Here is a 12,613-nt window from a genome sequence, read left to right as displayed (position 1 = left end):
GTTTGGTGGCACTGGTTATCAAACTCACAAGACAAACACCTTGACATCTATGCTAGGCTGGCTTGTGGTGGTGTTATATCATGAAATCGTGCAACTTGTTCATGGTAAAGAGAACATCCTACGAGTTGGAGACAAATGGGTACTGAGGGCAACTTGCCTTTCTCTGTTAATCACTTCAAAGTTAGGGACAGCAGCAGATAGAAAAAAGGATAGAATACCTATTCAAAGTGCTCAGAATATACTGAGTTCATTTAATTATGATTTAGGTATATTTATTGTCTTACTTCATCTCAAAAAATTACGATATCATCAGAAAACGGTTTTTGCTCAACAATGTAAGTGATTACAAACTGTTGCAGGGATTACAAGTTATGAATTATTGTGCACCATTTGATGGAATGAGTTAATCCTATTGAACTCACAATTCTTTTAATGAGATTACAATCATGCATGCTCAGTAAGTTGTTCAACTTTAATGAAACTTGTTAATGTTTGTTGGACAATGTCTTTAATCTGCTTGCAAATGATGAGATAAAATTTATAGATAAAAATAAAATCATCATGAAAGACATTATAATAAAATACAAATTGCTGTTTCCTCATATGAAATGAGTTATTACAGTATGTACTTATTGGGCTTTACAAGGTTGTTGGCCTACCTATATTTAGTGCCTTACTTGTTCTCGAACAAGTGTACAATCACGTTACTGGTATCCCTTTCTATGACAGCTACGATCTGTCAAACTAACCAGGAAGGCTATTTTCACATTGTCACATATACTTTAAATGCACATCTGTTAAACATTTTCAGCCATAATTTTGCTAATTTTGTTTTCATATATAATTTGAAAAATTATGCTATAATTGGAACCCAATATTCTTATGCAAGTTTTCATAATTTCTAGGCAAAGTAACAAGTCCCATCTAACTTTATATAAACTACATAAAGATGTAATACAAATATTAGATATTGATAAATTTTAATGTGTTCTGTTGAGTAGAGCTAAAAAAACTATTTTACACAATTAATAGAAAATGTTGCAATGACTATATGGGTAAAGAGATTTAAAAATTCAAAATAACTAATGCATCAATGTGATGGTCAGACTGAATGCACAGTTTAAACAAATTCTGTTTGAAATCTGGCATCTTTCTTTAAAATATAAAGACTGTCCCATAGCTGATATTAATGAATTATAATTAGACTTGGTAAAACCTTGATTCTTTCAAAGTACAAAGCCATATTACTTAATAATTCTATCTGTATAAAATTACTGATTAGGGTATAGGTAACATGTTTCACAACATATTAGTTTCTTAACTGTCTTTATCCCCGAACCAATGTCTGGTATTAACATTTCCTTTAGTTGTGTAGGATATTCACAAAGTTCTATTCTGGTTTTAAAAATGTATTTCAATAAAATCAAAGTAATTAAGATTATACAGTCTTTAGCCATTTTGTGGCTTTATTAATGAAGGTTTTCTCTGAATTTACAGGTTGTAATCCAAGTTTGTAGTTGTTAGTGGTTCTAATTTGAATGAAAATGGTACTACACAGCTCATTGTATCATCAATGATAACTGTCCAACAGAATTACTGCTGTCAATATGTCAAAGATCCTACAAATACAGAATTAGGAGGTCATTTCACAAGTTCAGGGAAACAGAATGTGTGATTGACTTGCCTTGAAGTAGACATCCAGGTGTTTCTGAAGAAACCATTGCTAATGTCCAGGAGATATTCCAATGCATCCCTAGAAAGTCTATTCATCACGCTTCAAACAAATTCCAGCTATCAAAAGCAATGACACGTAATATCCTACATCAGATATTGCATTTTCATGCATATGAACTGCAAAGAGTCCAAGTTTTACAACTAAATAATATGCCTTGGTGATATCAGTTTGCATATTTTATGCTGAACTCTATTGATGAAGGAAACAAGTACCTAAGAAGGGTATTATCTTTTGATTAAGCCACCTTTCATGTGTCTTAACAATTTCACCACAAAAATATGTGAATATGGCAGTCTGAGAACTCACAGGTTTTGTGAACACATTCATGACAGCTCAAAACTTAATATTTGACATGGGCTTACACACAACAGGATGACAGGCCCATTTTTCTTTGCTGAGCAGAATGTCATAAGAGATGTGTATCTTGACATATCAGACAATTACTTGTGACTCTGGTTGGAAAAGTTGCAACCATTTGTTATTTTTCAACAAGATGGTGTGCATCCATACAAGTTTGATTGTACACAACTTCCTAGATGAGAACTTCCCTGTCAGATGGATTGGACATGAAGGACTAGTATCCTGGACCCCATGGTCATTTGATATTAAGCTTTAAGACTTCTATTTGTTGGGGTAAGCCAAGGATTATGTTTTCCAGACCCTCAGTTGCTGATATTGAAGCACATTGTACAAGGATAATTAATGACATCAGAAGAACAATAAAGGATATGAAGGGCAAGGGACAAACTGAAATGGAGTATTGGTTGGATGTGCTATGGACCAATAATGGTGCACATGTTGAGGTGTACTGAAAAGCACATACAAGCATATGCTATCGTTTTTGGTTTCATTCTAATATACTTTTAAAATTGGACAGGTCTTTGTGGACACCATGTACAATAAGATATTATTCCTATTAATGTTTTAACCACTAATTTTCATTAAAACATTAATCATAAAAATGATTTGTCTTTGCAAAAGTAGCAGAAAGTATACTCAGCTTCTCCCCAAAAGTTTTCAATTCTTTCCCACTTACCAAAATATTCTATAACAGTAAGGCTTTTCATACTGAGCTATTATAGCAGGTTATTTTTGAAGAATCTGTTTTTTGTAGTGGTGGTAAAAACAAACTTATAAAGGACTTACATTGCCAAGTATATTGTATAGAGGGCTAAAGATGTAAAAGTCAGGAAATTGCAAGCCAAAAGACACTATCTTAACTCGACTGACAACATAAGGAAGCAGCTGTAAACAAATGGTGCAACTTTGGAAGAACTTGTAGCAAAAATAGAAGGAAATACTAAATGATACTCTCAGAAACTGGTAGAACTTTTGTCTGAATAATTTGACAAAAGATACAAAAGTAAATGAATATATACTAAGTGTTTATCAAATAAATTATTTATCCTAAAATGAACTTGTTGTACTTAACATTCTAATACAGGGTAAAATACAATAAATGTAACTAAAGTATGTATAGAAAGAAAACAATTAAATATCTTTTACCTAAATGAATATGTTAAAAATTACGGTTGTTATGCTATAAAGAATAAGGTGCAAACCAAAGCAATTCTCTTCTTGTTGCAACCTTTTATGACAATATGTGTTGACACCTTAGAGTAAGTATTCTCAACAATATTATTTTATTAAAATACTGACAATTAGCATTTTAAAAGTGCATAATAATTTATTGTATAAAGATTAAAGCAATAAAATGATGTTACACAAAAGATATTAGAATCAACAACTTATTTTATGAATTTCTTCAACAAAAACTGTCAGTTGAATTTATATTAATGATGGTAGCTGGTTTGGAGATTTCACTGTGCAAAGCCATGCAGGATTATTTATGCCAAATAAATCAGGGGTAGAAATATTCTAAATTTTCAGCAGGACACATATCCTGCTGGACAGTAAAACTTGCTGGACATTTGAAATTTTAGCAGGACACCTCAAAATTGTCACCGGACATCACCGAAAACAAGAAATCAAGTAGAGACAATTATTATATAAAACAGAATCATTTTATTTATGGCACTGAAACATTATTTCAAAGCAAGTGGCAACAAGTCTTGCATCCATTAAAAATGACACATCAATCAAACTGGTAGATTTAGTCATCAAGCACTAAGACATCAGCTGATGTAGGCTCAGTATCTCTATTGTCTCTACGTGTGTGAGTTCCATGTGGACTCACAAATCGTCTGGTTTTTTTTACTGTCTTTCCATCAGGATTCTACAGACTTGCACAGTAATTCCGTGCTTGCAAGATCACAGGTCTTATTCTTAGCTAATTTTATTGTCATCAAGTCATTAAGAGAATCATTTATTAGTTTGGACCACCAGTCATTCTTAATAACTGCCATCTGGGAAAATCCATGTTCTGGTTCAGCAGATGACACGGAAACCACCTGCATGAGGCATACCAAGGCCAACACTGTTGATCCAGGGAAAGGTTTACTGTCCTCAACAGTAATTTGACTTAACATGTGGGCCCACAATCCACTTGCACTACTAGCCAGGGACTCATCTGATTTGGCAAATCTTGTGGCTTTGAGCAGTGTCTTGTGTAAGTTAGCTTGGCAAATATCAGCTGCAATGTTGAAACCCTTAGCTTCTAGCAGAGCACCAAAGTGGTCCAATAGTGTCTGGAGTTCATTACGACCACAAGATGACAATGCTTCTTTGCTTTTAGGCCAGTTGCTTGGTTGAAAAATTTGAAAGGCAGCAATAAAATCCTTATCAAATTCTTCAAATCTCTCATTCAGATATGAGACAATTTTACCTATGAAGATGGCAGTTTCTTCAGCCATGGATTGAGCAACTATCTCTTTTGTGGCACTTCTTGAGCCTCTGGCCCTTGTATGACCACTAATAGCAATCACCTTTCCTCTAAGTAACCACTTGCCAGTTTGTTCACATGTGAACTCTTTAACAATTTTCTGGGATCTCTCAACATGATTCAGATTGCCCAGCTTCTCTTTGCAAACAGGAGTTTGTCAGAAACAATGTTCAGAGTAGCAGAATTGTTTTGCATTTTGAGACTAAGACATGTCAAAACAGGCAGAACTGCCAAGAGTATGTCCATGTACAGGATGAATTTAAGGCTTGTCAAAGTACTGTATAATCCTGTAGCTTTCTGTCCACGTTCCCCTTTGTCATACAGCTTTACTTGATACAAATTCTCCACTAAAGCTGACCAGTTATGAGAAACTTGCCATATATGAACAAGGCTGCAAGTACAAAAATTTAGTACCCAATATTAGTTACTTTCTGTAAAAAAAAACAAAATATAAATTTGTACTTTGAAAAATTCAATTGCTCCATTATCTATTATGCTAGTTGTGCTAGGTTAAGCTCCAATTCTGTCAGTGGTAAATACATGGTTCTTCTTGGTTTAAATCAATTGAAAAATGCTTGAGTTTTCACTAATGTACATTAATAATGGAATGACAATATAAACCTGAATTAAAACACAAATGTACATGAAATATTGTCCATTTTAATTTTTCTTAATTAGGAATTCAGGATAGATCCAGAAAATTCTCATCCCAGGTAATTAAGAAACCTTTACCTGAACTAAGTGCCTGTAGCAAGTGTTCAGAATCAGCCTTCTCAACTGATTGCAGACACAGGAAGTGGGTTACTGGGTAACAGTCACTGTTCAAGTATCTTACATAGATTATCTCCTGCTCAATGTTGGCAATGTCTGTTGAGCTGTCAGTCATAATGCCAAAGAATAATGAGGTGTGCAGACAAGATCTGACATTAATTCTAATTGTTTCTGCAATATACTTCATAAAGATAACTGCTTGTTTGTCACTGGCATAATGTTCTGTTAAGTTCATACCAAAGTTGTGCTCCTGCAGCAACAGAAGCTCTTGAAAATTGCTGAATGGTTTGGCATTTAAAGGCATATAAAGAGCAGTCCTGAACAGCACAAGCAAACAATCTTTCTCAGTCTGGCTAAGTTTGCTCAATTCTTTCATCATAGGAGTTAAATCAGGTGTTTCTTTTACTGTCTTAGCTTGACAGCTTAGACTGTGGGCATGACTGTTTTCATGCTCCTTAACAGAACTTGCTCTCAGGTTGGAAGATCCTGTTATGAAGGTGTTCTTCTGCCTTCCACTACTTTGGTCATATTTCTAACAAACTGAGTAAAACATCAGTCTGGTAGCGTTATTATACTCCAGCCATGGTCAGCCTCTATTCCATTCATCCTGGAAATGACGAGGAGGCTTAGCGCCAGTACTAGCAGTAACAGTTTTTGCTTTAACACTTGGGCTTGGGTCAACAAGCTTGGGTTTTTTCACTCGGGCTTCCACAGTATTGTCTTCTGATTCATTAGTCTTGCTCATGAAGCCAAACTGAAATAGATTGTAAGACTTTCCCCTTTTTTTACTATCAGATGCCATGGTCAGATCATTGTGAATGTTTGGCAGTCACGTGACTATCTGGGACAGCACGGAATAGGCGACCTAAAAAGCGCATTTTGTGAGCATTCAAGACCGTTTTTAAAAATTTGCTTTTTTTTGTCTTAAATTAAATCTTAGATTTTGCAATTTATTTTCCACTCATTATAGAATATACTTTTAAGCAAAATCTTTGGGCTGTGAATACACAGCTTTTGCTTCACTTATTTTGAGGAGAAGATGTATTTGTGTCCAATATGTTCAGAATATGACCACCGATCACAATGTCCAGTGATAGATGGGAAAGTGTTGGCCAAACTTGAGTTTTTAACGGACATGTCCGGCTTTAAATAGAAAATTTCAAACCCTGTAAATGATTATGTTATACTTTTGTAAACAAGTAATTGAAACATTTTAAAATAAAAGGTAAATATAAAATTTATAAGAATAAAATTATGTGTCAAAAGAATGAAAAAACTTGGTCTTTAAAAACTGAATACGTAGTCATGGTAAGTCACTTACTTGAAAACTCAATGAAAGCTTGGCCTTTCATACGCCCTTTCAGAAGTCTATACTTCACTGGCTCGAAGCTACTGAATAACGCTACCAACTCTTCAACGTGTACTTTTGGATGAAGATTCTTTAAAAATAACACCTAAAAGAGCATGAATTAAATCCAATAAACCTTAAAGAAGATTATGCAGACATTACAGCAGTGTTTATCATAAATCATAAACTTTGTCATTGAGCAAATAGTGTAGAATATCTCTTTTAAGACCAACAAAAATACACACAATGTTTATTCATGATTTAATACTGAAAAATGAAGAGATGATACAAGCATTAACAATCATGTTCAACACTATTAAGACACCAATAATAAAAAGCACCAGTGCTTCTGATTCAATAGGTGCTGTTGCACACTGTGGGTTTGTAAGTGCTATTTCCATAATATTCAATAGTCTTCTCCCCCAAAATAAAGTGGATCAAATTTCATCATTTGTCTTAAATACCTGCAGCTTCCGAACTTCAGAAATTATACATCAGAGTCTTGACTCAAAGACATTAATTCTTTACTTAAATATGATGAGCCATATACAACATGAACATGTGCTCCCAATTATTCAATAAACTATGATGTTCATCTATTTAGTTGTTCAAATATTTAAGCTCTTCCAAAGGTAGTTGATAAATTTTTCATATTTTCATATTTGTTGAATTCTCTTTACTATTATTTAGTGTGAATGTAACATAATGATTGGCATAATTTGAAGATGTCATGCATTTTTCATACAAGTTTTTTTTTCAAAAACACTTCTGGCATTCATCTACCATCTGAAAGTCAGTAATCAACCCAATTACCTTCTATGTACAGCTTAAATTATTGAACAAAGAAATACCTTATACATAACAACAGCCTTTCTTGTTTTCATATCATAATTTTTCAATGATTTTCTAATTATCATAAATTATGAATAGCCTACATTATCCAATCATTCCAGAGTTTCAGCAAGGTAGTTCCAATATATGTACTTTTGTATTTTCTTTCTTGTAAAACATAGCAGGTGTTTCTTCTCATTGTCAACACTTACAGTCCTTTATGCCTTCTGATAATATTGGAATATTTCAAGAAGATAAAACCCACTTCACAGTATGTTCCACCAAATACTCTTTACAATGATGGACAATTATAACAGTAGAAAGCAGCACACTACAATTATTCAATAAACTGAAACATCTCTGAAAGCTTTCTATTGCCTTATGTCAAATATTACACAATTCCAAAATTCAACTGATAGGTAAAGATGTGCCCAATGGAGCCAGCAATACCTTTCTTCTTACTGATTTTCTGATATGTTTCTCCTGTTTATGTACCAAATTGTGTAGTATTTCTGGTTATGAAACATGAAAAGTCACTGAAGCTCCTAGGGACATCTTTTCAACTGTGCAATGTAAAATGACATAGTTTTTGCTATTTTTCCTTCTCAGACAGCTAAATTTCATAGTTCACAGAACATGTTTACTTGGTAGGTTGTCAACATTTACAGTCTTTATGACTCCTGTTAATTATGGAATATTTCAAGAAGATAAAACCAACTTCACAGTATGTTTCATTAAATACTCTTTAAATTGATGGGCAATTCTAACAGTACGAACAGCACACTACAAATATTCAATAAACTGAAACATCTTTGAGAAGTTTTCAATTGCTTTATGTCAAATATTAAACAATCCAAAATTCAACTGCTATGTAAAGATAAACCTTACAATATCCCACAATGTAGATAATTTATTGTCGCTTTACCTTTATTATGTTTGTTATTTTGCGCAACAGAACTGCTACAAACTTGAACAAGATCATTCAATGTTGTAATTCTGTAAGGACTATTCTGAGCTTCTTTCAGTAGCTGCACACATTTATTGTTATTCTCTTCAATCTAATGCAAGAAATCACTGCTTTCTCGATAGTTTTTTTATTTTTACCCAATGAGAAGCTTAGCTGTCTTGTATCTTTCTAGATGGATGTTTAGTTTTAATTGACAATCCATATCATTCACAGCCACATGTACATTTGATTCAATGTTTAATCTTATATTTACACATTAAGGGACTCATAGCTTTCTTTTGTGTATGTTCAAACAAGTTTTGATTGTTAATCCAACTTGGGTGTTCAAGAATCGAGGGAATGGGATCAAAGTGTCCCTGATGAGCCTGAAAGTTGAAAATAGGCTAAATCAATATACTTTTTACAAAGTCAATCCATATGAATTTATATGGTGAAAGAAGTGACACCATATATTTTCAATCATCAGTAAACTCTTATCTTGGCTCATTTGATGGCTGTTGAAAAAACTGATATGAAAAGTAATTTGTTAAATGACAGTTGAATTACAGCAGTATTTAATCAACATCTAATTAGAGCAAATATTGTGAAACAAATGTACTTTTCATCCTTCAAGTCACTAATATGTTCTTAATTATAAATGTTTAACCATAAAAATATGTGTTTTTACTAAATATTCGACTACTAATTACCATTTCTGTTGGATATCTTGAAAACATTTAAATCAATAATCTAGAGTCACATGAATGCTACAAAATATAAGTTACTCTTGTTACAAAAACCACAAATAAGAGTTTAGGTAATATTACCAATTTTAATTTACAGTCAATTTAGAATACTAAGTACTTACCTATACACAGCTTATCAATAAGTAAACATACACACTTGACAATACAAGTCAATCACTTCTTTGGTTTACTTTCTGCAAATTATCAATATCAAATACAGGTATAGCTTGACAATAATTAGAGAACATAACAGCCATTATGCCACAAACAAATGAAACCCAGTAATTAATCATATTTTCACAAAGCCACATTGTTGGACAAGATAGTGGGAGTGAAAGGCTGTTACAAAAAAGGAGGTAGCAATTTAGTTACAATGATGTCAGAAAACAACAGAGTGTCATGATTCAGGCACCCAAAATCAGTACAAACATTTTGTTGCTGGGAAAAACAACATGGAGGGTTATCCATGTTAGATAGTCAGTACTGTTGCAAGACAAATGTGACACAATATCTGAAACAACTATACTTTCATAACATGGGCTACAGGTAGATGCAAGCCGCATCTCACTCCAGATAATATTTTATGTCAAAAGTAGTAAACATCACAGGTGCTAATTACATTCTCCTTCCTGTTGAGACATAATACGTACACATGCTTGGCAACTACCCTCCCAGCTACATTCACTAACCCATCTGCAAGTATTTCTGTTCTGATGTGGGTGTCAGTTAGGCATGTTGACAAACAATCAAAGATGGTGCTATGCTAAGGAATGGTCACTGCTGCTCAAAACTTCACAATTCTTTAGCAATGCCTTTTACTTATCTATTCCAATGACCAGCTTACCAGACAAGGCACTGTTTTAAGAAGGGGTCTACCTGAATCACAAAATGATGGCTTGAAGGTCAGGGTATTACTGCTCTCCCATGACTAAGTCAATCACCAGCTATAAACCCTTATCAAGCATATGTGGTACATGTTTGGGTGTTTCTTCCAAAAGCTTCCAAACAACCATATTCTAGGGATACCATCGTCCAGGTCTTTGCCTAAAGTGAGTTAAATACTGATTGATTGATTGATTTAGTGTTTAATGGCACAAAGCGGCTAGGCTATCTGCACCAAACGTCCAGTAAAAAGGTGAAAATAAATTAAATGTAGTAAAATACAGAAAAGGAAATGAAGGTAAAACAAAACATCATTGAAAAACACAAAAAAGCATAAAACTAATGTTGACACCTGGTTCACAATGGTAAGAGAGAAAGCAGAGTAAAAGAAGTTGTAAATTACTTACTCTAGCAAAATGGTAATGATCATAACCCGCCAGGAAGACTAACAGGTAAGTTCAAGAACCACCGTCAGTCACCTGAAGTTGGCCTTTCCAGTCCTAGTTCCGGGTTATGTGTCATAGCAGCCATTATCAAAATGTAAAATAATAGAAGTTTTAAAAGACATATAGAAAAATCGTATTAATGAGTAGCCAAATGTCCAGTAAAAAGGTAAAAGTAAAGTAAATGTAGTAAAATTTGTAAAAGTAGACGAAGGTAAAAACAAAACAGCAATTAAAAACAGAAAACTGCATAAAACTGGGTGTCAACAATGGTAATGATCATAATCCACCAGGAAGACTAATAGGCAAGTACCAGAACCACCGTCAGTCACCTGAAGTTGGTCTTTCCAGTCCTGGTTCCGGCTTATGTGTCATTATGGCCAGTACCAAAGGGTAAAGTAATAAAAGTTTAAAAGACATGCAGCAAAATTGAAATAATAACTCGCCAGGATGACTAACGAGTAGTTCAAACAGCAGTGTTAGTCACCTGAAGTTGGCCTTTCCAGTCCTGGTGTCGAGTTATTTAATGTTCTGGCCATTTTTCAATGTCAAATTTAACTAGAGAGAATGAAACTGTGAAAAGGGAACCACAATTAAAAAGGTGTAATGAATAAATATCCAACACTTAAATGAGATTAAAAAGGTTAATGGCCATTAAAAAACTAAAAACTTTATCAAGGTGGACAGAGTCACCATCACCAATAACACCATCCAATGTTACAGATAAACCCTGGGAAAAAACATTAAAATATTGCAGTCGTAGAAAATTGTAACGATGGCAAGAAAGTAAAATGTGGCTGATAGTGATTTGAGCACAAACTACACACTGGTGCATCAGTTCCAGATAAAAGAAAACGATGAGTTAAAAAAACTGTGACCAATGCATAGTGTAGTTAGAACAACTTCCTCCTTCCGAACCTTACGGAAGCTAGATGGCCAAAGCCCAATATAAGGTTTTATTTGACAAAGCTTGTTGTTGCGTTGCTCACTCCAAGTAGACTGCCAGCTGGCACGTAGCCGAGCCTTGAATACAAGATCATAGTCCATGTACGGAATAGGCACAGTGGTGATAGTGCCTGAGTAGATAGATTTAGCTGCCGTGTCTGCAAGCTCGTTCCTGCGAATACCAAGATGGCCTGGTATCCAGAAAAACTGGATAGAAGTAGCAGTTAATGAGAAATAGGCCAGTCGGTCTTGAATATCAGTGAGAACAGAGTGTGAGCCAACGTGTAGCGATTCCAGGGCCAATATAGAACTAAGCGAGTCAGTATAAATAGTGCAGTTGGAGTACTGCTCAGCTTCAGTATGATCCAGGGCAAGAGATATGGCATACAGTTGAACACAAAAGCTGTAGAGGGGAGTCTGCTCGCAACCACTGAACCGCAGCAAACCATAGCAGAGCCCACTAAATTACCTGATTTGGAACCATCTGTATAAATGGGAACGGAATGATTGTTTGAAAGATGTTCATTAAATAAATCACAATACTTCCAATCTGGAGTATCTGCCTTTTTCAGATGACTGAAAGAAAGGTCACATATGGGGGCTGTAATAAGCCATGGTGGGATGGGCTGACCTGTTGAATCTGCAATGTTATCCAAGGACAGACCCAAGTCATCCAATTGGGCCTGGATGCGAAGGCCAAACGGAGCAATGGCAGATCGTCTGTTCTGAAAAAGTACAGCCCACCGAGGAAGGAAAACACATCCCCAGGTGGGATGCTTTGGTAAGGAACAAAGTTCTGAATAATATAGTAAAGATAGTTGCAAACGCCGAAGGTGTAGAGAAGGTTCATGAGATTTAACGTATAAGCTTTGAACTGGTGAGGTACGGAAAGCCCCAGTGCAGAGTCGAAGTCCTTGGTGATGAATGGGGTCCAGCATCTTTAAGGCCGAGGGTCTGGCAGAGCCATAGGCCATTGATCCATAGTCGAGTTTTGATCAAATAAGAGCACGATATACCTTTAACATAGAACATCGATCTACTCCCCAACTGGTAGTAGAGAGGACACGGAGGATGTTCAGTGCTCTTGTGTATTTGACCCGTAGCTGCTTTAAGTGTGGTATAAA

At 34.8% G+C, this 12,613-nt stretch overlaps 1 protein-coding gene across 5 annotated transcripts in view; it reads right to left on the bottom strand.

The window, feature by feature from the left end:
• The window catches only part of LOC143225971 (RNA-binding protein 41-like), a 42,086-nt gene that overhangs the window by 9,872 nt on the left and 19,601 nt on the right, over positions 1-12,613 (bottom strand). For all 5 annotated transcript variants that reach the window (XM_076456271.1, XM_076456251.1, XM_076456261.1 and 2 more), the window contains exon 5: positions 6,670-6,802. In XM_076456271.1, the coding sequence (XP_076312386.1) occupies positions 6,670-6,802 (133 nt within the window). The remainder of the gene's footprint in view (positions 1-6,669; positions 6,803-12,613) is intronic.

Source organism: Tachypleus tridentatus, chromosome 1 (genome assembly GCF_004210375.1).
Source record: "Tachypleus tridentatus isolate NWPU-2018 chromosome 1, ASM421037v1, whole genome shotgun sequence".
Lineage (NCBI taxonomy): Eukaryota > Metazoa > Arthropoda > Merostomata > Xiphosura > Limulidae > Tachypleus > Tachypleus tridentatus.
Note: the sequence above shows the minus strand (reverse complement) of the source record. Positions and strands in the feature narration are given on the sequence as shown.